Source organism: Littorina saxatilis, linkage group LG10, assembly GCF_037325665.1.
Source record: "Littorina saxatilis isolate snail1 linkage group LG10, US_GU_Lsax_2.0, whole genome shotgun sequence".
NCBI lineage: Eukaryota > Metazoa > Mollusca > Gastropoda > Littorinimorpha > Littorinidae > Littorina > Littorina saxatilis.
This window is the reverse complement of record NC_090254.1, coordinates 46,471,156-46,497,756: the sequence shown is the minus strand read 5'-3', so window position 1 is coordinate 46,497,756 and position 26,601 is coordinate 46,471,156. Positions and strand designations below refer to the sequence as shown.

The following is a 26,601-nucleotide window of genomic DNA, read 5'->3' as shown; positions in this document are numbered from 1 at the left end:
ACAGTCTTATTCCAATGTAAAAGGGTGTTGGTGTGTGACCATGTGGAGGGACAGTCTTATCCCAATGTAAAAGGGTGTTGGTGTGTGACCATGTGGAGGACAGTCTTATCCCAATGTAAAAGGGTGTTGGTGTGTGACCATGTGGAGGGACGGTCTTATCCCAATGTAAAAGGGTGTTGGTGTGTGACCATGTGGAGGACAGTCTTATCCCAATGTAAAAGTGTGTTGGTGTGTGACCATGTGGAGGGACGGTCTTATCCCAATGTTGGTGTGTGACCATGTGGAGGGACAGTCTTATCCCAATGTTGGTGTGTGACCATGTGGAGGACAGTCTTATCCCAATGTAAAAGGGTGTTGGTGTGTGACCATGTGGAGGGACGGTCTTATCCCAATGTTGGTGTGTGACCATGTGGAGGACGGTCTTATCCCAATGTAAAAGGGTGTTGGTGTGTGACCATGTGGAGGGATGGTCTTATCCCAATGTAAAAGGGTGTTGGTGTGTGACCATGTGGAGGGATGGTCTTATCCCAATGTAAAAGGGTGTTGGTGTGTGACTATGTGGAGGGATGGTCTTATCCCAATGTAAAAGGGTGTTGGTGTGTGACCATGTGGAGGACGGTCTTATCCCAATGTAAAAGGGTGTTGGTGTGTGACCATGTAGTGGGACAGTCTTATCCCAATGTAAAAGGGTGTTGGTGTGTGACTATGTAGTGGGACAGTCTTATCCCAATGTAAAAGGGTGTTGGTGTGTGACCATGTGGAGGACAGTCTTATCCCAATGTAAAAGGGTGTTGGTGTGTGACCATGTGGAGGGACAGTCTTATCCCAATGTTGGTGTGTGACCATGTGGAGGACGGTCTTATCCCAATGTTGGTGTGTGACCATGTGGAGGACAGTCTTATCCCAATGTAAAAGGGTGTTGGTGTGTGACCATGTGGAGGGACGGTCTTATCCCAATGTAAAAGGGTGTTGGTGTGTGACCATGTGGAGGACAGTCTTATCCCAATGTAAAAGGGTGTTGGTGTGTGACCATGTGGAGGGATGGTCTTATCCCAATGTAAAAGGGTGTTGGTGTGTGACCATGTAGTGGGACAGTCTTATCCCAATGTAAAAGGGTGTTGGTGTGTGACCATGTGGAGGACAGTCTTATTCCAATGTAAAAGGGTGTTGGTGTGTGACCATGTGGAGGACAGTCTTATCCCAATGTAAAAGGGTGTTGGTGTGTGACCATGTGGAGGACGGTCTTATCCCAATGTAAAAGGGTGTTGGTGTGTGACCATGTGGAGGACAGTCTTATTCCAATGTAAAAGGGTGTTGGTGTGTGACCATGTGGAGGGACAGTCTTATCCCAATGTTGGTGTGTGACCATGTGGAGGACGGTCTTATCCCAATGTTGGTGTGTGACCATGTGGAGGACAGTCTTATCCCAATGTAAAAGGGTGTTGGTGTGTGACCATGTGGAGGGACAGTCTTATCCCAATGTAAAAGGGTGTTGGTGTGTGACCATGTGGAGGACAGTCTTATCCCAATGTAAAAGGGTGTTGGTGTGCGACCATGTGGAGGGATGGTCTTATCCCAATGTAAAAGGGTGTTGGTGTGTGACCATGTGGAGGACAGTCTTATCCCAATGTAAAAGGGTGTTGGTGTGTGACCATGTGGAGGACAGTCTTATTCCAATGTAAAAGGGTGTTGGTGTGTGACCATGTGGAGGACAGTCTTATCCCAATGTAAAAGGGTGTTGGTGTGTGACCATATGGAGGGACGGTCTTATCCCAATGTTGGTGTGTGACCATGTGGAGGGACAGTCTTATCCCAATGTTGGTGTGTGACCATGTGGAGGACAGTCTTATCCCAATGTAAAAGGGTGTTGGTGTGTGACCATATGGAGGGACGGTCTTATCCCAATGTAAAAGGGTGTTGGTGTGTGACCATGTGGAGGGACGGTCTTATCCCAATGTAAAAGGGTGTTGGTGTGTGACCATATGGAGGGACGGTCTTATCCCAATGTAAAAGGGTGTTGGTGTGTGACCATGTGGAGGGACAGTCTTATCCCAATGTAAAAGGGTGTTGGTGTGTGACCATGTGGAGGACGGTCTTATCCCAATGTAAAAGGGTGTTGGTGTGTGACCATGTGGAGGACAGTCTTATCCCAATGTAAAAGGGTGTTGGTGTGTGACCATGTGGAGGGACAGTCTTATCCCAATGTAAAAGGGTGTTGGTGTGTGACCATGTGGAGGACGGTCTTATCCCAATGTAAAAGGGTGTTGGTGTGTGACCATGTGGAGGACGGTCTTATCCCAATGTAAAAGGGTGTTGGTGTGTGACCATGTGGAGGACGGTCTTATCCCAATGTAAAAGGGTGTTGGTGTGTGACCATGTGGAGGACGGTCTTATCCCAATGTAAAAGGGTGTTGGTGTGTGACCATATGGAGGGACGGTCTTATCCCAATGTAAAAGGGTGTTGGTGTGTGACCATGTGGAGGACAGTCTTATTCCAATGTAAAAGGGTGTTGGTGTGTGACTATGTGGAGGGACAGTCTTATCCCAATGTTGGTGTGTGACCATGTGGAGGACGGTCTTATCCCAATGTAAAAGGGTGTTGGTGTGTGACCATGTGGAGGACGGTCTTATCCCAATGTTGGTGTGTGACCATGTGGAGGACAGTCTTATCCCAATGTAAAAGGGTGTTGGTGTGTGACCATGTGGAGGGACGGTCTTATCCCAATGTTGGTGTGTGACCATGTGGAGGACGGTCTTATCCCAATGTAAAAGGGTGTTGGTGTGTGACCATGTGGAGGGACAGTCTTATCCCAATGTAAAAGGGTGTTGGTGTGTGACCATGTGGAGGACAGTCTTATCCCAATGTAAAAGGGTGTTGGTGTGTGACCATGTGGAGGGATGGTCTTATCCCAATGTAAAAGGGTGTTGGTGTGTGACCATGTGGAGGACGGTCTTATCCCAATGTAATAGGGTGTTGGTGTGTGACCATGTAGTGGGACAGTCTTATCCCAATGTAAAAGGGTGTTGGTGTGTGACCATGTGGAGGACGGTCTTATCCCAATGTAAAAGGGTGTTGGTGTGTGACCATGTGGAGGACGGTCTTATCCCAATGTAAAAGGGTGTTGGTGTGTGACCATGTGGAGGACGGTCTTATCCCAATGTAAAAGGGTGTTGGTGTGTGACTATGTGGAGGACAGTCTTATCCCAATGTAAAAGGGTGTTGGTGTGTGACCATGTGGAGGACAGTCTTATCCCAATGTTGGTGTGTGACCATGTGGAGGACGGTCTTATCCCAATGTAAAAGGGTGTTGGTGTGTGACCATGTGGAGGGACGGTCTTATCCCAATGTAAAAGGGTGTTGGTGTGTGACCATGTGGAGGACGGTCTTATCCCAATGTAAAAGGGTGTTGGTGTGTGACTATGTGGAGGACAGTCTTATCCCAATGTAAAAGGGTGTTGGTGTGTGACTATGTGGAGGACAGTCTTATCCCAATGTAAAAGGGTGTTGGTGTGTGACCATGTGGAGGACAGTCTTATCCCAGTGTAAAAGGGTGTTGGTGTGTGACCATGTGGAGGACAGTTTTATTCCAATGTAAAAGGGTGTTGGTGTGTGACCATGTGGAGGGACAGTCTTATCCCAATGTAAAAGGGTGTTGGTGTGTGACCATGTGGAGGGACGGTCTTATCCCAATGTAAAAGGGTGTTGGTGTGTGACCATGTGGAGGACGGTCTTATCCCAATGTAAAAGGGTGTTGGTGTGTGACCATGTGGAGGGACAGTCTTATCCCAATGTAAAAGGGTGTTGGTGTGTGACCATGTGGAGGGACAGTCTTATCCCAATGTAAAAGGGTGTTGGTGTGTGACCATGTGGAGGACGGTCTTATCCCAATGTAAAAGGGTGTTGGTGTGTGACTATGTGGAGGACAGTCTTATCCCAATGTAAAAGGGTGTTGGTGTGTGACCATGTGGAGGGACAGTCTTATCCCAATGTAAAAGGGTGTTGGTGTGTGACCATGTGGAGGACGGTCTTATCCCAATGTAAAAGGGTGTTGGTGTGTGACCATGTGGAGGACAGTCTTATCCCAATGTAAAAGGGTGTTGGTGTGTGACCATGTGGAGGACAGTCTTATTCCAATGTAAAAGGGTGTTGGTGTGTGACCATGTGGAGGGACAGTCTTATCCCAATGTTGGTGTGTGACCATGTGGAGGACGGTCTTATCCCAATGTTGGTGTGTGACCATGTGGAGGACAGTCTTATCCCAATGTAAAAGGGTGTTGGTGTGTGACTATGTGGAGGGACAGTCTTATCCCAATGTTGGTGTGTGACCATGTGGAGGACGGTCTTATCCCAATGTTGGTGTGTGACCATGTGGAGGACAGTCTTATCCCAATGTAAAAGGGTGTTGGTGTGTGACTATGTGGAGGGACAGTCTTATCCCAATGTTGGTGTGTGACCATGTGGAGGACGGTCTTATCCCAATGTAAAAGGGTGTTGGTGTGTGACTATGTAGTGGGACAGTCTTATCCCAATGTAAAAGGGTGTTGGTGTGTGACCATGTGGAGGGACAGTCTTATCCCAATGTAAAAGGGTGTTGGTGTGTGACCATGTGGAGGACGGTCTTATCCCAATGTAAAAGGGTGTTGGTGTGTGACCATGTGGAGGGACGGTCTTATCCCAATGTAAAAGGGTGTTGGTGTGTGACCATGTGGAGGACAGTCTTATTCCAATGTAAAAGGGTGTTGGTGTGTGACCATATGGAGGGACAGTCTTATCCCAATGTTGGTGTGTGACCATGTGGAGGACGGTCTTATCCCAATGTTGGTGTGTGACCATGTGGAGGACAGTCTTATCCCAATGTAAAAGGGTGTTGGTGTGTGACCATGTGGAGGGACAGTCTTATCCCAATGTTGGTGTGTGACCATGTGGAGGACGGTCTTATCCCAATGTTGGTGTGTGACCATGTGGAGGACAGTCTTATCCCAATGTAAAAGGGTGTTGGTGTGTGACTATGTGGAGGGACAGTCTTATCCCAATGTTTGTGTGTGACCATGTGGAGGACGGTCTTATCCCAATGTTGGTGTGTGACCATGTGGAGGACAGTCTTATCCCAATGTAAAAGGGTGTTGGTGTGTGACTATGTGGAGGGACAGTCTTATCCCAATGTTGGTGTGTGACCATGTGGAGGACGGTCTTATCCCAATGTTGGTGTGTGACCATGTGGAGGACAGTCTTATCCCAATGTAAAAGGGTGTTGGTGTGTGACCATGTGGAGGGACAGTCTTATCCCAATGTAAAAGGGTGTTGGTGTGTGACCATGTGGAGGACAGTCTTATCCCAATGTAAAAGGGTGTTGGTGTGTGACCATGTGGAGGGACAGTCTTATCCCAATGTAAAAGGGTGTTGGTGTGTGACCATGTGGAGGACAGTCTTATCCCAATGTAAAAGGGTGTTGGTGTGTGACCATGTGGAGGGACAGTCTTATCCCAATGTTGGTGTGTGACCATGTGGAGGACGGTCTTATCCCAATGTTGGTGTGTGACCATGTGGAGGACAGTCTTATCCCAATGCAAAAGGGTGTTGGTGTGTGACCATGTGGAGGGACAGTCTTATCCCAATGTTGGTGTGTGACCATGTGGAGGACGGTCTTATCCCAATGTTGGTGTGTGACCATGTGGAGGACAGTCTTATCCCAATGCAAAAGGGTGTTGGTGTGTGACCATGTGGAGGGACAGTCTTATCCCAATGTTGGTGTGTGACCATGTGGAGGACGGTCTTATCCCAATGTAAAAGGGTGTTGGTGTGTGACCATGTGGAGGGACGGTCTTATCCCAATGTAAAAGGGTGTTGGTGTGTGACCATGTGGAGGACAGTCTTATCCCAATGTAAAAGGGTGTTGGTGTGTGACCATGTGGAGGACGGTCTTATCCCAATGTAAAAGGGTGTTGGTGTGTGACCATGTGGAGGACGGTCTTATCCCAATGTAAAAGGGTGTTGGTGTGTGACCATGTGGAGGAGTCTTATCCCAATGTAAAAGGGTGTTTGTGTGTGACCATGTGGAGGACGGTCTTATCCCAATGTAAAAGGGTGTTGGTGTGTGACCATGTGGAGGACAGTCTTATCCCAATGTAAAAGGGTGTTGGTGTGTGACTATGTGGAGGGACGGTCTTATCCCAATGCAAAAGCCTGCATGGCCGGATCTGAGGTGAAGCGAGGCGGAGGACGCATGGAAGGACGCATGCCTATGTTGAAAGCCTGATCAACTTGAGGGAGAAAGAGGCGGGAAGGGCATGATGGGTGTGAGATCGCGCAGAACCAGTAACCACTTGAAATTCACAGACAGACACACCACACATATGCACTATTGCAACTGCGTGCTTGTGTGCTATTTGGACAGCAAAGAGACCCAGTTTGAGAAGAGCAGGGTCAGACCAGGCGTACCTCTGGCGAGAGGAAGTTGAACTTGGACATCTGGTCCTCGGGCAGGTGGAAGTTGAGTCCCTTGCGGTAGGTGGCCATGCCCAGGTCGATGTACTTGATGATCTTCCGCTCGCGCCGCAAGTCGATCAGCACGTTGTCGCCCTGCACAGGGAAACACGCTTTGCGGCTGACTGACAGCGGAGGACAGAGAACTAGCAGACACAGTGCCTTGTCCGGTCCTCGGTCACCGATTAAATGACATATGACTACCGCCCTGTCTCAAACCTTTCCTTCATCTCCAAACTCCTTGAAAGAGTCGTCCTGAAACAACTCAACTCTCACCTTCTTTGCAACAATCTTCTCTCTCCGCTTCAATCTGCCTATCGTCCTCACCACTCCACCGAAACTGCCCTTCTCAAAATCACAAATGATCTCCTCCTTGCCACTGACCAAGCTGAAATCTCTGCCGTCGCCCTACTTGATCTATCAGCGGCCTTTGCCACGGTCGACCACAACATCCTCCTTCAACGCCTTCAGCACACCTTTGCTTGAAACTTTGGTATCCATAGCACAGCTCTTTCTTGGTTCTCTTCTTATCTCACCGACCGCTACCAGACTGTTTCGATTGACAAATTGAACTCTGACCCCATCAGGCTTGAGTGCGGAGTCCCTCAGGGCTCAGTCCTTGGGCCTGTACTATTTACTCTCTACACTCAACCTCTTGACCACATCCTTGACCGACACAACGTTCTCCACCACTCTTTTTCCGACGACTCTCAACTTCACAACAGCTCTTCCCCTGACCAGTCTGAATCTCTTCTTTCCTCTATCTCTGACACGACTATCACTGACGTGCAGAATTGGATGACAGAAAACAAACTCCAGCTCAATAGCAACAAAACTGAAGCTATTCTAATAAGCACTACATCCAAACTCTCCAAAGCCACCTCCGACTCTCTTCAACTTTCTGACTCTTCTGTCCCTCTGTCTTCTGCTGTCAAAAACCTCGGAGTCACTCTAGACAACACCCTTTCCATGAAACAACACATCTCTTCTGTCTCTCGCACCTGCTACTTCCAACTTCGCCGCATCGCCACTATCCGCAAGTACCTCACCACAGATGCTACCGCCAAACTGGTCACTTCCACCATTCTCTCACGTCTTGACTATTGTAACTCTCTCTTGGCGGGTCTTCCCTCTTCTTCTATCTCTCGTCTCCAACGCATTCAAAATAGCTCTGTCCGTCTTATCTTACGAAAGAAAAAGAGAGACCATATCACCCCCCCTCCTAAATCAGCTCCACTGGTTGCCCGTTCCTGCCCGTACCACGTACAAAATCAACACTCTCACCTACAAATGCCTCCATGGTCTCGCCCCTGCCTATCTCTCTGACTCTCTTTCTCTCTCTATGTCCCTTCACGAGCACTCAGATCATCTGCCGACTCCCTTAAACTCAACATCCCCCACACCAAACTCAAAACAGCAGGTCAACGCTCATTTTCTTTTCAAGCACCTAGCCAATGGAACACACTACCTCTCCCCCTCCGTCAACAACAGTCCCTCGAATCATTCAAATCTGCACTCAAGACTTTCCTTTTTTCCAAATAATCCATGCATTCTACACTGCCCACCCCCATCCCACCCTGAATAACTGTACATATTTAATGGTTGATGCTGTGTGTGTGTTAGTGACTTTAAGTCTCCGCGTGTGTGAATGAGTGTATGTGCGCCTTGAGTGGCCTGTTGGTGAGATATGTGCGCGTTATAAATATTCGTATTATTATTATTATTATTATTATTATATCCTATCCCAATTCACATATAGCAATTTACTTCAGTTTAGTGCTAGGACGCTGAAAACTACGCTCACCCTGGTAAGGGGGGTAAGTAACCCTAACAATAGAACGGCCTTGACGGTCACATGACAACGTCAGGTCAAGGCTACCTCCCAGCATGGTATGCGCACGCGTGCTCTCGCCGCCATGTTTGTAGTCATTCTACTCTTCAGCGACGTTGGTTGCACTACCTACTATGCCCCCTACAAACGACATTGACTTTAAGTCGCGGAGCCAGACTGAGTGAGCGTCCCCTCCAGAGAGCAGACCGCCACCACGTCCCTCCGTCGACCCCCTAGAACGTCACACGTTGAAGACTAACAGCAGAACTACTATTCAGGGAAGGATCAAACAGGAACACTGAGACTGTTACGAACATGATTTTGATATAATATAATGTCAAGTGCAAGCACCTATGGATGCTAGGGTTGACAGCCTAAACACGCACGGATTTTTGTCTTGTCACGTTGCACGTGAAGTTTTTGTGAATCCACCCCAACTGGTGGACGGGTGAGCTGTCCCGGTCACTTTTACCTGAATTGTCACAGAGGACGGATGGAAGTTGTATAGAGTGAATGACTTGCCGAAGTGAGGTAAATATTCTTTGATGTTGTATAACCGATTTAGTTAGAGTATCGAATTATTAGTAGTGTTTATGTAAACTGGCCAACTCCATGCATATGTATACAACATTGCCAGTTTACACGCCAGAGACTTATTATTGTCGTTTTCTTTGTACGTCAGACAAAAGGGAGGAACCGAGGAAGTATGAATCCGGCAACCCCCACCGCCATGGTCTCCTTCGGCAGCGGAGAGCATGAGAGCATGACTGTAACATAGCATCTACGTTTATCCAGTGTCACTCGTTATACCAGCATGTCTACGGTCACCGTCTTCATCTCTGTCGTCTACCATTGGTCTTGTTAACCTGATTATCGCCATTATGCACATCGTCTTCATCTTTACCCTGTGTCATTCGTCGTCGTCGTCATCATCATGGAAGACTCAAATGTGGTAACGTGAGAAAGTGAAGTATGCATGTGTGTGCGAGTAAAGGCCAGTTAGATAATTGATTTTGTGTGACCAGAATTGATAGTTGAATAGTTTGCGTGTTGACATTAGATGTTGTGTAGTATTTGGATGCAAAGGACGAAAGTAAATTGTTCAACTGTTTTTCCCTTCTTGAGTATTGTTATGAGTGAGGTCGAACCTGGAATAGAGAGTATGAGTGATTTGTGAGTACATCATAAGTAAATTTACAAAACCCATTCGTAACAATTGGCGAGCTTGCCAGAGCCCATATTATTTTTTTCTTCAAAATTGCCAGTTAAATTCATATCAAGTCGCGAGTCAGCGAGCTTGCTAGTACCATTTTTTCAAGTTGAGTTTACCCATGACCCTTTTTGCATTTTTAAGTTTCTCGTTTTGCATAGAGACTAATTTGCTCGTTTAGTTCTTGGGGCAGTTGGAGATACGTTTTCATTGATTTATTTTGAGTCAGTGGGAAACAGTTTCATTTTTGAGGATAATTATTTTGTCTGTTGATACCTGACAACAGCAACCTTGGGTTTGGAATTCAATTTTTCCTTGCAATTGAAGATACTTTTTCTTGTTGTTTTCTTTTCGCTTGTCATTTATAGTGATATTGTATGTATATACACATGGTTATATGGCGCTGTTCTAGTTGATAGAAATTGTTTGTAGCGCTGGGGTTGTGAATTTTTGAAAGTTTGTGCATATTTGATAGATTTTTCATCATGGCTGATGCAAAACCGGAGGGGAGTGAGGATGAATCCGAACACACTTTGATTGCACAGTTAAGGTCGGAGGCGAAATATATGGGACTGAATGAAGCCGAGACCACTAAGTATTTACAGGATTCCTTGCGTGAGGTTAGACTTGCAGACCGGCAAAGTAAGAGAGACGGTGGAGAGATGATGAGGGTTGAAAGAGAAAAGTTAGAGCAAGATAGACAGTTGAAGGAAAAGGAGATTGTTATGAAGGAAAAGGAGTTGGAGCTCGAAAGACAAAGGTTAGAGCAAGATAGACAGTTGAAGGAAAAGGAGATGGAAATCGAAAGAGAAAAGCTTGCTCAAGCTGAACGGCTCGCCGGCCGTGAGAGAGAGAGTAGGGAAAAAGAAAAATCATCAAAGGGAAAACCAAAGTTACCTTATTTCGACGAAAAACACGATGATTTTGAGAGTTATTTATACCGTTTTGAAAAGCATGCCATTTCAATGGGGTGGCCAAGATCAGACTGGGTCTCCACCTTAACTTCTCTGTTAAAAGGCAAAGCTTTGACCTATTATCAAGAGCTCTCAGTGGAACAGTCCCAATCGTATGACGTATTGAGTAAGCACTTGCTTAAGCGGTTTAGATGTACCGAGGAAGGGTTCCGTTCGCATTTCAGATCAGCTAAGCCAGAACAATCAGAAGATATGGCTACTTTTTTCAGCAGATTGAGAAGATATTTTCTTCGTTGGGCTGAGTTAGCAGGAGTAGGCGCAGATTTCGATAAGCTGGTTGATTTACTGCTGAGGGAACAAATTTTGTCCTCTTGTTCCACTCAACTTGTCACATTCCTAAGAGAGTCAAAGTTTACCTCCGCGGAAGCAATGATCGAAGCAGCAGATCGTTATCGAGAAGCACACCCTACGCAGTCCATGGCAGCTAAAGGAAACCCTGAACCTTTTCTCAGCAATCTGAGTTTTGGTAGCCAGTCGGCGAACACGGGCAATTTTTCGGGCTCAGGAAGGGGTAATGTACCTGCACGCAGATCTGGCCGAGGGTTTAACTATCGTGGAAATCGAGGGGACCAAAAGCATGATCGTACAGGACAAACAAATTATAACTCTTCAGGAGGGTTTCACAGGGGTGGTCAGGGGGCACCACGTACAGGCCGGGGGCGTGGCTGTTACACATGCGGTGACACATCACACTATCAAAGGGACTGCCCATCAACACAAGCTCATTTTGCAAATGTGAGTGTCCCTGTAGCGGTAGACACCATGGTAGGGATGTCAGCATCCGACAATCTACCAAATACAATTCAGACTTGTAAAGGCACAGTTAACGGAGCTGACGTTGTTGTCATGTTGGACTCTGGTTGCACCACTGTGGGTGTCCGCAAAAGTCTTGTTTCAGACGATCAGTTAACGGGTGAAACTCAGTCATGTAGACAGTTTGACGGAACGATTGTTCATCTACCTATGGCAACTGTTAGCTTGGATTGTCCCTATTTCGCGGGGAAAGTCACAGTATGCGTCATCGAAAACCCTGCCTGCGATGTCATACTTGGCCGTATCCCGGGAACAAGTTTCGAGTGTACACAGGTGACCAATGCGGTACAGACACGTGCCCAGCTTGCCAGGGAAGCACGACCTTTCCGCCCTCTGCTTACAGCTAAGGCACCCAAGCTAGATATTACCACTGATAAACTCAAGCAGATACAAAAAGAGGATGTACACCTGCAGGGGCTGTTCATTAAAGTTTCGCAGCCTCCCGCGGAAACAGATAACGATGGGGAATCGTTTTCTATTCGCGACGGCCTTTTGTACCGTCGCATATTGTCAAAAAGATCACAGAAGGTGACGTGGCAATTAGTTGTGCCGACCGACTTGAGAGAGTCCGTTCTCATAGCCGCACATGACGGTTTGTTTGGTGGTCACATGGGAGCGGGGAGTACCTTCAAAAAGATCGCCCCTTTCTTTTTCTGGCCAGGGTATAGGAGGGACGTCAAGAAGTATTGTCGTTCTTGTACTATATGCCAGAAGACGTTTCCAAAAGGACGTGTTTCCCCAGCACCATTGCAGCCAGTTCCCGTGATCGACACTCCGTTTTCACGGGTAGCCATTGACTTGATTGGACCGATCTCTCCAACATCTGGCAGAGGGCATCGTTGGGTCCTAACGTTAGTTGATGTAGCAACACGCTATCCTGAAGCAATCCCGTTGAAATCAATTACAACAGAGGCAGTGGCAGAGGCCCTGGTGGAAATATTTTCAAGAGTAGGGCTACCGGACGAAATCCTGTCTGATAGGGGGACACAGTTTTCGTCCGACTTAATGCGAGAGGTATGCCGCCTACTGTCTGTTGCGCAACTGCATTCCACACCATACCACCCACAAACAAATGGTTTGGTGGAGAGGTTTAACGGGACCTTAAAATCGCTTCTCAGACGGCTTATGGCAGAAAAACCAAGTGATTGGGATAGATATATTCCAGCAGCCATGTTCGCCTACAGGGAAATTCCCCAAGAAACTACGGGTTTCGCACCATTCGAACTCTTGTATGGTCGAATTGTCAAAGGCCCTTCACAACTTCTGTACGAGACATGGACACAGACCCATCCTGATTCTCAACAGCAGATCGTCTCTGACTATGTTTCTAAGTTAGGGTCTGTCTTACAGAACATGGTCCAGAAGGCTCAGGACGCGGTGCAATCTTCTGCGCTACTGTCTCGTCGCCGTCAGAAGCCTAAGGCAAAGACACGAATTTTTTCGGCGAATGAGAAGGTCTTGGTCCTTTTGCCACAGAGCCACAAGAAGATGTTATTGAAGTGGCACGGTCCGTACCCGGTGGTAAAACGAGTCAACGAGTGTGACTACTTGGTGGAAACATCACCAGGTATACATAAACTGTTTCATGTCAACCTCCTTCGTAAGTTTGTCACACGTGATCCACCACTTGTTCAGGCTGGATCAGCCCTGGGGGTCGTATCGGAACAGACAATCGTCCCTGAAACTGATTTGGAGAAGGTTGAACTCATGTCAGTGCCAGTGGAACAGACTGAATCTGTTCAGGATGTGGTATTCCACGAATCCTTGCCACTGATTCAGAAGTCCAATGCCGCTTCGTTATTGCAAAAACATGCACACATGCTCACTGATTTACCCGGTATCACCGACCTCATTGAGCATTCCATTGAACTCACAACTGAGACAGTGGTGAACGTACGCCAGTACCGCTTACCGTTTGAATCTGAACAAACAGTGAAGCAGGAGGTCGAAAAGATGTTACAATTGGGCGTCATTGAACCATCAACGTCACCATTCTCATCTCCAGTTGTTCTCGTCAAAAAGAAAGACGGTTCAACACGTTTTTGTATCGACTTCAGGGCACTGAACAAGGTCACCAGGTTTGACGCAGAACCTATCCCAGACCCAGAAGTCCTGTTCGCAAAATTACGTGATAAGCAGTTCTTTACAAAGATAGACTTGACGAAAGGATACTGGCAGATTCCGATGGCTGCCACAGACAGACCGAAAACGGCGTTCAGAACGTCGCGGGGGCTTTTCCAATTCACTCGCATGCCATTTGGGTTGAGTACAGCCCCCAGTACCTTCGCGCGAATGATGCGAAAACTTGACCTTGAACGCTTTTCATCGTTCAATTTTTTCGATGACATCCTTGTTGCCAACGATGAGTGGGAGGAACATCTACAGTCTCTGGATGGGGTGCTTTCTGTCCTGCACACTCATGGTTTGACGGCGCGCCCTTCAAAAGTGGAAGTTGGCATGGATTCTATTGAATTCCTTGGACATCGCATTGGGCAGAACACCATGGGCCCAGTGCCTGCCAAAGTTTCAAAGATACTGCGGATCAGTGTTCCTACCACAAAGAAACAAGTCCGGGCACTGCTTGGCCTTGTTGGATTTTACAGGCGCTACATTCCAAACTTTGCGTCAGTAGTGGCACCATTGACTGATCTCGTAAAGAAAAACCAACCCTCCAAGGTCAAGTGGTCAGACACCTGTCAAAAGTCTCTGGAGTGCATCCAGTCCGTTCTGTCGTCCGAACCTGTGGTCCTTCTGCCGGACTTTCAGAAGGCTTTCACCGTTCGCACAGATGCTTCCTCTACGGGGATCGGTGCAGTCTTACTGCAACCGAACGAAGAGGGTGAATTGCGACCAATTTTGTACGCAAGCAGGAAATTGCTGGACCGAGAAACACGCTATTCAGCAATTGAAAGAGAGTGTTTGGCCGTTGTCTGGGCGGTTGACAAATTCCATAGATATGTGTTTGGTCGACATTTCTTTGTCGAGACTGACCATCGACCTCTCACATACTTGTCTGGTTCACGCACAGCCAACCATCGCTTGTTACGATGGGCGCTGGCGCTACAGGACCATTCCTTCACGGTCATACCTATCGCAGGTGCTCAGAACCACGAAGCCGATGTCCTCTCTAGATTATATGTTTGAAGAGTCATAGACAGAAAAGGACAGACGAGTCATTTGACCTGTCTAGATATGTTTGAAACGGTTTAAACATAAGGGTATTAATCGATGATTCCGGTGTCGCGTGGCATTTCAGTCCTTATGTTGCGGTCATTTTCTATATTTTTCTCGTACGTTTTCTGATAAGGAGTATTCATTATCTTGACCAGTATTGTCATTGTTCAGTATCGTATTTGATGGTATTTCCTAGATGTGACTAGGCATGTGAGTTTGTATTGGGTACGCATTATGGTATAATAACAAGTGACTGCTGGGGAAGTAGTGCACAGGGTTATTTTGCGTACAAGGCTGGTTTGGAGGCCTTTATTGTGAGCTTTATAGGACTAAGTCTGCTTCTATAATGACTCGAAAACCTGTTGATGGGAATTGTGTCGCTAATTCAATGCATGGTGCATATTAGTAGGACTTGAGAGGTATTATCCCATGAGAAGGAATTGTAACAGGTATTAATGGATGTATTGCTGATCTGACATGAAAGTCGATTTTGGATGTTCTGAATTAGTCAACGACGTATTTTCCAGTTTGAAATTTTTTTTTTAACTATCTTTGTGATTTTGTGACTGTGACAAAGGATCTTTTGCACACTGTTACCGGAACATTGTTAATATGTAAATAATGTGTTTGATACAAAAAAATATTACACTTCGTATAATATTTTTTTCCCGGGGGAAAGGGGTGATGTTACGAACATGATTTTGATATAATATAATGTCAAGTGCAAGCACCTATGGATGCTAGGGTTGACAGCCTAAACACGCACGGATTTTTGTCTTGTCACGTTGCACGTGAAGTTTTTGTGAATCCACCCCAACTGGTGGACGGGTGAGCTGTCCCGGTCACTTTTACCTGAATTGTCACAGAGGACGGATGGAAGTTGTATAGAGTGAATGACTTGCCGAAGTGAGGTAAATATTCTTTGATGTTGTATAACCGATTTAGTTAGAGTATCGAATTATTAGTAGTGTTTATGTAAACTGGCCAACTCCATGCATATGTATACAACATTGCCAGTTTACACGCCAGAGACTTATTATTGTCGTTTTCTTTGTACGTCAGACAAAAGGGAGGAACCGAGGAAGTATGAATCCGGCAACCCCCACCGCCATGGTCTCCTTCGGCAGCGGAGAGCATGAGAGCATGACTGTAACATAGCATCTACGTTTATCCAGTGTCACTCGTCATACCAGCATGTCTACGGTCACCGTCTTCATCTCTGTCGTCTACCATTGGTCCTGTTAACCTGATTATCGCCATTATGCACATCGTCTTCATCTTTACCCTGTGTCATTCGTCGTCGTCGTCATCATCATGGAAGACTCAAATGTGGTAACGTGAGAAAGTGAAGTATGCATGTGTGTGCGAGTAAAGGCCAGTTAGATAATTGATTTTGTGTGACCAGAATTGATAGTTGAATAGTTTGCGTGTTGACATTAGATGTTGTGTAGTATTTGGATGCAAAGGACGAAAGTAAATTGTTCAACTGTTTTTCCCTTCTTGAGTATTGTTATGAGTGAGGTCGAACCTGGAATAGAGAGTATGAGTGATTTGTGAGTACATCATAAGTAAATTTACAAAACCCATTCGTAACAGAGACCAAGGTCACCATGAGAGCTCCGGGCATGAAGGGCCACAAGAGCAAGGACAATTTATATTTTGGATGATTAATGAGTTGAGGATGATTATAATGATGCTTTGGATTTCCAATTTGGTTTTTTTTGAGACTACATGACAGGGCAGCACTCTACGCTTACTGTCATAATATATCCTGGCGTCAACCAGGCCCGAGAACTGCCGCACCTGCGTACGTGTTGGTCAGGTATACAGAACCTGAGCACCCTCAAAGTCGCATTCGTTAAGTCAGTGAATGACACTCGGCTGTGTGATCCCAGCCTTCCCATAGGAACCATAGCACTTCCACTCTGGGTAGGAGCCGACCGAAGCCCGAAAAACCCACATGACCCTGATGGGATTCGAACCCATGACCTCTGCGCTAACCACTGCGCTACAGGGGCCGGTCGTTTGCCACAAGTTAGTCTTTGTTTAAGTTTTGACGTCCAAGACTTTGGCCAGTATGGTAGACAGTGGGAAGAAGAAATCTAGCGCTAGACAGGTAGGGACAGCAGAGTCCCCGTCTAAGAAGGCGGCGAAAAAAGCAAAGGTTTCGAAAACCACAGTTAGTGTGTTTGAACCAGTTTCTAAGAGTTTGTTTTCAGTAGAAATTGATGACCCAAAGAGTCCTGTAATGCCGGCGTTGAAGCAAGAGTGCAAGACAGCGCCGGTTAAGCCTAGCACAGTGACGGAGAAGGACGATTTGTCCGCCATGTTTGCTTCCTTTAGCGATCAAATGCGTTGCATGTTTTCAGCAGAGTTCTTTATTTCTTTCTTTATTTGGTGTTTAACGTCGTTTTCAACCACGAAGGTTATATTGCGACGGGTTCAGCGGAGTTAAAGTCGGCGAGTGCGCAGTTGCTCTCTCTCCATTCGGGAGCGGAAGAAGCAAGCGCGCGAGCGAGGGTTAAGGCAACCCCGTCAGCCACTGTTACGATCGCCGATGTTCACGCTGATCAAGATGGAAGTGCGTCTTCTCACGTGCATCTTCTGCCGGGATCGACAGCTTCACTAAAGGTACCGTAACTGTCCCACAGGGAATTACGCAAGTGCATGCCTGGCCTGTTGAGGTTCCAGCGACAGCACAACGTAGTTTTCAACTTCCGCCCGACGTCGGGCAGGAAGCCGTCAATAGACAGGCATCCGGTTGGGGAGTCACCCTTCCGGTGCTTGCTCTTAGTATGGGAGATACGCAGTGCATGCCTGGCCCGTGTGGTGTTCCAGCGACGGCACAGCGGTCTCAACTTCCGCCACGGGAGCAGGAAGCCGTCAATAGACAGGTAGCCGGTCGGGGAGTCTCCCTTCAGATGCCTGCGCTTAGAACGGAAGACACGCAAGCGTCGGTCTGGCCTGTTCAGGATCCAGTATTGGCACAGCGTTCCACACTTCCACCCGGGGGGCAGGAAGTATTCTCAAGAGTGGATGCTAGTGGAGATTATACCTCACAAGCACCCTCACTTCCGGGGGATACCGCCTATGACGATGCAAGTCAATGTGGTGGCGAACTTCCGGAAGGAGAATCGGAATATGGGGATTCCACTGTGGATGATGATACCAGTTTCCGGTTACCAGCCAAGCTACACCAAGCGGTAGCAATGGCAGCTCAGGTAGCCTCAAGGTATTTTGAGGAAGGAGTGGTGTCAGCAGCAAATGCTACGGCACCACCACCTTCAGCGGTTGGGGATTTCCACTCACCACAGGAAGGGACACCAACTTTTAAGTTTCGTGAATCTCCTTCAGTGGCTTATGAGATGTCTATGATCCTGGCTAAGCGTTCGTCGCACGTGTATGCGTCGTCTGATTCAGTGCCTCTTCTAGCATAGCATGGTCAGGCACCAGACTCGGCCAAGCCTTGGCTGTCTGACGCACATCGAGCCCCTCACGTCTCACAGCAGGCGGGATGAAGGTTGACAAACGCTACCCCACACAATCTCATAGACTCCTACTCTTTACCAAGCGCGACGCTCCCGGTAACACCGGAGTTGGCGACGCTCAGAAAGGACGGCTATAGCAGAGACAGATCTGTTCCTTATACAGAAGCCTCTCTCTTGGGTTTGGAGGAAACTGGGAGATACAACTTGGAGTTAGCGACGCTGCTCAGGTCTCTCTCCCGTTCTATCGCCACGTCACTAGATCCGTTTGAATTTCGGAGTGACGCGAGTGTAAAGGACGTGACTACTCTGCTCGCTACTTTGGCTAAAGTCTCAGCAGAGCAAATGCGTCTTTCTGCTCAGCTTTACGCACATGCAGTGCACACGCGCAGGTCCGCGTTTCTGGCTGGTTCTAGAATTCAAGATAAAGCCAGGCTGGAGGTTCTTAAGGTTTCGCCTTTCACTGAGGGTTCCTTGCTAGGACAGCCGTCTCTCAACGCGCTCCAGAAGAAAACACAGGACAATCGGGACTTAGCGATTGGTAAGTTAGCTCAATACGGTTTTCCTAAACCGCAGAGCAAGAGCTATGGACCGCCTAAACCTTCCACCTCTTCGGCGAATAGGGGCAGGTCAACACAAGCCAGCTCTTCTTCACGAGGACGCGGAAGAGGCGCCCCTTACCCTAAGAAGAAGCTGTCTTTCGGCAATTCAAGGGGGTCTGGACGGAAAGCACACACCCAATGATGCGTCCCCGAACCACTAACTCACGCACCCACCATGCCTTTGGTGGCAGGCGGCCTGTCTCGGGCTCTTGCACTTTGGTTGCTAAAGGTAAACAGTCTGTGGATAATGGGTATAGTGCGTTCGGGGTTCAGGCTGCTCTGGAAGGAGGGAAAGGCTCCCTTAACCAGAGTTCCTCCGGTGTTCAAGTTTCCCGTCAAACTGGAGGCAAAGACGGCAATACAAGCATAAATCTTGTCTATACTTCAGAAGGAAGCGATAGACGAAGTAACGGACCACAACTCCCCAGGATTCCACGGGAGAATTTTCGTGGTACCGAAGGCTTCAGGGGGCTGGCGCCCTGTCTTAGACTTGTCTCCTCTGAACAGATTTCTGAGACAAATCAAGTTCACAATGGAGACGCCAGCGTCAGTCAGAGACGCACTCAGGCCGGGAGACTGGGTGACGTTGATCGATCTGACAGACGCATACTTTCACATCCTCATGCATCTATCAGACCGGAAATGGTTGAGATTTCGGTGGGGAGAGAGAGTGTTCCAATTCAAGGCCCTTCCCTTCGGCCTATCTCTTGCGCCTTGGATTTTCACGATGGTGGTACGCCAGCTGTGCGCCCTAGTCAGACAGCAGGGCGTACGACTCAGGGCTTACCTCGACGACTGGCTTATTCTCAATCAGGATCGAGAAGCATGCAGTGCCCATACGCGGCTCATCCTGTGTCAGGCTCAGTTGGGTTTCTCGGTAAATCTAGCCAAGTCGGAACTTACGCCATCCCAGTCCTTCACGTACCTGGGAATGAGGTTCGATACGGTAGATTGGTCAGTCCGCCCCTCACAGAGGATAGACAAACTGCAAAATCTAGTGAAATCTTTAGCGTCACAGAAGCAAGCTGCGGTCAAGGCGCTGGCATCAGTGCTTGGTCAAATGGAATCCATGGCCACACTTGTCCCTCTGGGGAGAGTGCACAAGAGGCCGTTTCAGGCAGCTTTGAGTTTGGTTTGGAACCCCTCCTCCCAGGGATGGCAGGTCTCGGTTCAGCTAGAAAGCTGGTTTCAGCAGACCACAGATCAGTGGCTAAAACCATGGGTCTCACAGGGAGTTCTCATCACTCCCCCTCCCCCAGAGGAGGATTTGTTCACAGACGCTTCCCTATCAGGCTGGGGTGCTCATCTCTCTCACCACACAGCCTCAGGCATGTGGACAACAGGCCAAGCCCTCTCACAAATCAATGTTCTCGAGTTAGAGGCTGTAGCCCATGGTCTTCAGAGCTTTCTATCACTGGTGGCAGGCAAGCATGTTCGTCTTCATACAGACAATACAACAGTTGCAGCCTACATCAACAGGCAGGGCGGTTCTCGCTCTCACACACTGTCTCTCAAAGCATGCCAAATTCTGAAGTGGTGTCACCAGCATCAGATAATGTTGTCAGCAAAACATCTGCCGGGAAAACTGAATGTTTTGGCAGACTCTCTCAGTCGATCCTCGAAAGTACTCCATACGGAATGGACGATCACCCACCACGCTCTCCAGCGGCTATGGGTTCAGGTGGACAAACCAATGGTCGATCTTTTCGCAACCCGGTTTTCAAGGAGATTACCAGTGTTCATATCCCCGTTTCCGGACCCGGAAGCCTGGAAAGTGAATGCATGACTGGAAGTCGACTGGACAGGACTCACGGCTTACGCTTTCCCACCATTCCAACTTCTCGGAAAAGTGCTGAGGAAAGCAGAGTTGGAGCAACCATCCCTGGTTCTGGTCGCGCTGATGTGGACGAGTCAGCACTGGTTTCCGGATCTCCTCCGCTTAGCAGAAGGTCCTCCCATTCCTCTAAACCTGGAAAAGGGAGAATTACTGCAACCACGCACCGGCATTCAGCACGAGAACCCACAGTCCCTGCTCCTTCACGCATGGAGACTGTGCGATGATCCCTGCTCCGGTCGGGTGCCTCGGAAAAGACACTTGATTTGGTTCGTAAAGCGCACAGGAATTCTACGAGCTCAGTGTACGCTTCACACTGGACGACTTGGGTTAAATGGTGTGCAGAGAATCAGGTCAATTTTGTATCCCCACGTTCTATGCAGGTAGCTAACCACTTGTCATGGTTAGCAGCTCAGGGCAGCTCCCCCTCGTCTCTTCGAGTCAGGCGTTCTGCTATTTCGGCTACGTTGAGGCAGTTAGGTCAAAACATTAATCTCAGCGGCGTTATTGCTAGTGTCCTAAAAGGTGCGTCAATAAGTTTTGCTAGAACCAGAGCCCCAGTTCCTGCATGGGATCTCTTACTTGTTCTGGAATTCTTAAGATCGCAAGATTTTGAACCATTGCAATCAGCTAGTTTAGCTAATCTTACTCGTAAGACACTTTTGCTCGTTCTTTTGGCCACCGCAAGGAGAGGTAGCGAAATTTACGCTCTCTCAGGCTCATCTGGAGACATATCTTTTTAAAAAGATGGTTCTATCACTTTACGTTTTAGGCCGGAATTTCTTGCCAAAAACCAGAAGCCTGATCAAATTTGCCCCATAATCAGAATTCTTCCTCTTAACAAAATTCTGGCTCCATGGGACCCCGATATGTCTAACTGCCCAGTTCGGGCTCTTACCAGTTATCTGTCTCGCACGGAGCCTATCAGAGCTAATCAGCAGAAGCTGCTTTTCCTATCTCTGAACACGGCTAGGCATAAAGACATTTCTAAGGTAACTCTTTCTAAATGGATCTCAACACTGATCAGACAGGCGTATGAGTGATGGCACAGAAAGAAAGGGGGGGGGGGGCAGTCAGTTCTCCCTCTAACGTCGGCAAGGACCATGCATGAGGCAAGAGCCTGGGCATCCTCCTTAGCTGTGCTATGATCAGGAAAATTGTCTGAAGTCCTTGATTCTGCCTACTGGAGATCTGAGGATGTTTTTATCAACTTTTACCTGCGCGACATTTTCAGTACGCTGCAGGACGGTACCAAGGCTCTACCAGCGATGGTAGCAGCAGGGCAATTGTTGCCTAGCTCATAGGTGAGTGTCACGAAGTGGTTTGCATGTGAATTTATTATGCGTGTTCTGCCCTTTTGCACTGTCTCTACCCTTTCACACCAAACACTTCAAAAACAGAATTTGGGAGGATGCAGGCTCATTATTTCCTCAACCAAAACAACATACTTCTTCACTTTAAATACATCAATACGAACAACTTTTCAACACACAGTTCGCACAATCTTCCAGCTTTCACTCAAGGCATGTAAATACATATTATAACAATTCTTTCTCAAGTATAGATTAACGCACACAAGAAGGTACCAACAGACACTCACGAGTTCGTATCACGGCTCACTGCATGTCGCCAGTTCACTTACTTGTCCCGCTGAATCGTCGTAGAATAATGAAATCGGAAGCCAACATACAGAGATGCTAACACACACCTTTCGCTGAAGATGCCAACACACACCTTCCACTGAAGATGCCAACACGCACCTTTCACTGAAGACGCCAACACACATCTCACGGACGATGCCCACACACACCTTCCAGGTTTCTCCCCGAGAAACCCTTCCGCCCGTAGCGGAAACAACCGTCGTCAGCTACGACCGGTCTCGATGAAGACTCCACTCGTCTAGTCATCTGCGCCGAGGTGGTCCCTTGCTCCCACCATCGTCCCGCGCTTCTCTCGTGTAAGGACCCTCCCTTATACGCCATGGAAATCCCTCATGGAAACTCCTTAAGAGACCCGTCTCTTGAAAGAGTACTTGTTCCCAGAACAAGTCTGACACACGCTGAACAACCTTCCCGGTTGGAAATCTCAAACGCTGTGACGTTATTTACCTCAGACCAGCTACATGTCTCAAACACAACTCACATCAAGCTAAGCCAGTTTTGCGTGCAACACCCGAAACACGTGAATAACGCTAGTCCGGTCAGCTACCCTCGCCTGTACAACATTTAGAGAGGTTAAAAACACGACGTAGTTTCACCTCACAAATATGCTACTCACATCTTTGTGACATCCCCCTTCCCGGGGAAAAAAGAAAATTCTTGAGTTTTCTTTTGATCAAAACACACAGCCTTTTTTCAACATCACTGCTCCTATGGTATGCTCTGATCTGCGAATGATCTGGACAACATGTCTGCCAGAGTGTTCATGTCTCCTGCTATTGGATGAACCTCGTATGCGAACTCCTGCAGTGAAAGACACCACCGCATCACTCGGCTGTTTTTGTACGCTCCTGATGCCAAATATGTCAGTGGCTTTTGGTCTGTTTGCAAAATAAATTTGCGACCCCACAGGTACCGTGACAATTTTGACAATGTCCACACAATGGCCAAACACTCTCGCTCAATAGTGCTGTACCGAGTCTCTCTGTCCAACAGCTTTCTACTGACATATGCAACGGGCCTACACTCCCCCTCATGCACTTGCATCAAGACACCGCCTATACCAACATTGCTGGCATCTGTGCAAACAACAAACTGACGAGTCAAGTCCGGCAACACTAGCACTGGCGACGAAGAAATGCTCTTCTGTAACTCGCACAAAGCCGTAGCGCACTCAGCTGTCCAGTTCAAACGTCTACCAGACTTTTTCTTGAGCAAGTCAGAGATCGGCGCTGTCAGTTGACCAAAGTTCGGTACATACCTCCGGTAGTACCCAACCAGACCCAACAGGGAACGAACTTGTTTCTGGGTAGTAGGTGTCGATACTTCCAAAATCTTTTGAACCTTGGATTTCTCTGGTCTCAACCGACCTTTCCCCACCACATGACCTAAAAACTCCAGTTCTTGAAACCCAGCTTCCACTTTTGACGGTCGTACCGTCAGACCCTGCTCATGCAATGTTCGTAGGACCCCTTCAACGTGCACCAAATGTTCCTTCCACGCTTTGCTAGACACCAGTACATCATCAAAAAAATTTAGACCACTGAATCTGTCTAACGCAAGCATTCTCATCATCCTGGCAAACGTTGCCGGTGCAGTCAACAACCCAAATGGCATTCGCTTCCACTGGAAAAGTCCCAGTGGGGTTTGAAACGCTGTCTTCTCTTTGTCATGAGGATTAACCGGAATTTGCCAATACCCTTTCGCAAGGTCTATCTTTGTAAAATAGACCCCCCCTGCCAAACTTGCAAACAGTTCTTCCACATCAGGAATCGGTTCCGCATCAAACACTGTAATGCTGTTCAAACCTCTAAAGTCTAAACACACTCTGGTTGATCCATCCTTCTTTTTCACTAACACGACAGGTGCACAATATGGCGAACTAGAAGGCTCTATGACGTCTAACTCTAGCATCATTCTCACCTCCTGCTCTAGGGTCTGTTTAGATGCAAATGGTAGAGGATATTGCTTCTTCCGTACTGGTTCTTTATCTGTCAGTCTGATGTCATGAACTAAGTTCCCTCTGAAGCATCCTGGGTCTGTTTTGAAAATCTCACCCACCTTTTCAAATACCTGTTCCATCTCACCCTTTTGACTCTCTGTCAACCCAGGATCAAAAACAATGTCCTTGATTGTCTCTTCTTTCCCCCTGGGCAATGTAGGCAACGGCAACGGTTCCTTCTCCTCAGTAGGAGGTAACACTGCAACATTTGCCTCTCCCCACCATTTATTTGGGACAACATCCTGACTGCCCCAGTCAGATCTCAGTGGAATGCTTTCGCGATATCCACTACCTGTCTCTGTATCAACCACTTCCGCTGCGCAAGCTGCATACTTGTCAGCGCGTCTTACATACCTTTTCAACATGTTGGCATGGAAAACCTTTACTTTGCCATTCATGTTGATCTTGTAGTCTGTTCGGAAAACTTCCACAACAGAAAAAGGACCTTTCCACAACATCAACAACTTGTTTGAGCTTGAGGGCAATAACAACAGCACCTCATCACCCACTTGAAACTTGCGATCTTTCGCGTTTTTGTCATGATATGCTTTGTTTTTAACCGCCGTCTTCACAAAGTTTTTGTCCACGACCTCACACACCTCTGACAAGTAGTTTTTCAGATCATACACATATTGGTATAGAGGCTTCTCTTCGTCCTTTTCTGTCTGTCCTAACCAAGAACTTGCCAGCAAATCCATTGGCCCTCTGGCCCTCCTGCCGAAAAGTAACTCGAATGGTGAAAAACCCGTACTTGCATTTGGCATCTCGCGGAACGCGAACAACAACGCTGGTAAGTACCGATGCCACAATCTTGGCTGGTTACCGATGACTTTCTTAATCATAGGCTTAATAGTACCATGGAATCTCTCCACACCATTTGATTGGGCATGATAAGGGGATGTGTGCACTGCTTTGATGGCTAGCAACCTCAAGATTTCCTTCATCATGTCTGACGTGAACTGACTGCCTCTGTCTGACAAAATCTCACTAGGAAATCCCATCCTTGCAAACACTCCTATCAACGCCTCAGCAACTGACACTGTGTCTATGTTCTTCAAGGGAATTGCCTCGGGATATCTAGTGGCAATGTCGATAACCGACAGGATGTATCTGTGTCCTTCCTCTGACGGCGGACTAAGAGGTCCCACCAGATCAATAGCCACCCTTTTGAAAGGTTCTGTAATTCTGGGCATAAAGTCCAGTGGTACGTTCGGAACTCTTACCTTCGCAACAGAACGTTGGCAAATATCGCAAGAGTGACAATAATCACGCACATCCTTGTACAACCCTTTCCAGAAAAAGTTAGAATGTATCCTATCTATTGTCGTCTGGATGCCCCCATGACCTGCCAACAATCCGTCGTGTGCAATACCTAGAACTTCTTTCCTCAAAGGAACCGGGACCACAATCTGATCAACGATATTTCCATCTTTCCTTGTCATTCGTCGATATAACACCCTTTCTTTTTCAATGAATATCGACCCCGGCTGACCCGGAACTGTATGCTCATCCTCTCGTGACACACTCCACATCTCTTTCAATGTCTCATCATTCTTCTGCAACCTTATCAGATCCTCTACATCAACTGACAAATCAGGAGTAATGACGTTCTTCAAAGGTACTGGATCTTCCAGTTTCTTCTTGGCTTGTGCCCTTGTCGTAGCACACGCGACCTTCTCAAGTACTAACTCTTCAGTTTCTTCCTTGTGACTTACATCAGCAGACAATCCAACACCCTGCATATTCCCAAGGAATAAATCTACTCTGGGAACCACACCCTGAAGATTACCTATCACTAGGTCAGCGACTGGGTCTGTGAGCACACAACATTTCAATTTTCCCTGAAAATATGGGGTATCGACAACCACTTCCGCCAATGGGTATTCATCAATCTGTCCACCAAAACCCTTCACTTTTTGGACCTCTCCCTTTATGTACTGGCTTGGTAAGACCAACGACTTCCTTACCCCAGCTACATTAGCTCCTGTGTCTCTCAGTACTGACACCTTCTTTCCATTTACACGACCTTCTGCTAATGGCAACGACCCGACAGCTGCCGAGCTTATCAACACCCCAGCGTCCTGACAATCTGCTACCAATTTTGCGGAATTCGCAACCTTTGTCAAACAGTTTCTAGCGTAATGGCCCAACCGACCACACTTGTAACATATGACCTGATTCTGCTGTTCAGTACTTGTACCTCTAGTACTTCCCTGCTGCCATCCTCTGCCCTGAAATCTGGTATTTCTGCCCATACCACCTTGTCTTCTGCCACTATCACCTTGACCTCGATTGTAAGACTGTCCTGCTCCACGATTCTGATTGAACGCTACATTTCCAGTCCCCAAAGGATTTACTTGCCCCTTTCTGGCCAAACATTTATTTGGATGGGCTGATTTGTAAGTTTCTGCGCTAGCAATCATGTCTTCTGAACTTTTACAATTCCGTTCTCTCAAAAAGACTGCCAAATCAGTGCATACACTGTTAAGAATCTGCTCACACAACACAAAATCAAACAATGCTTCATATGATGT

At 47.5% G+C, this 26,601-nt stretch overlaps 2 protein-coding genes across 6 annotated transcripts in view; one reads left to right on the top strand and one right to left on the bottom strand.

Annotated features, from left to right (window-relative positions):
* The window catches only part of LOC138978955 (uncharacterized), a 67,396-nt gene that overhangs the window by 4,527 nt on the left and 36,268 nt on the right, over nt 1–26,601 (bottom strand). For all 5 annotated transcript variants that reach the window (XR_011459868.1, XR_011459867.1, XM_070351768.1 and 2 more), the window contains one exon: nt 6,440–6,580. Coding sequence is in view for 3 of the 5 variants with exons in the window: in XM_070351768.1 (XP_070207869.1) it covers nt 6,440–6,580 (141 nt within the window). In the remaining 2 variants the exon portion in view is untranslated. The remainder of the gene's footprint in view (nt 1–6,439; nt 6,581–26,601) is intronic.
* On the top strand, nt 8,625–16,075 carry LOC138978954 (uncharacterized). The gene has a single exon (XM_070351766.1). The coding sequence runs from the start codon at nt 10,011–10,013 to the stop codon at nt 14,454–14,456; it is 4,446 nt and encodes a 1,481-aa protein (XP_070207867.1). The 5' UTR covers nt 8,625–10,010; the 3' UTR covers nt 14,457–16,075.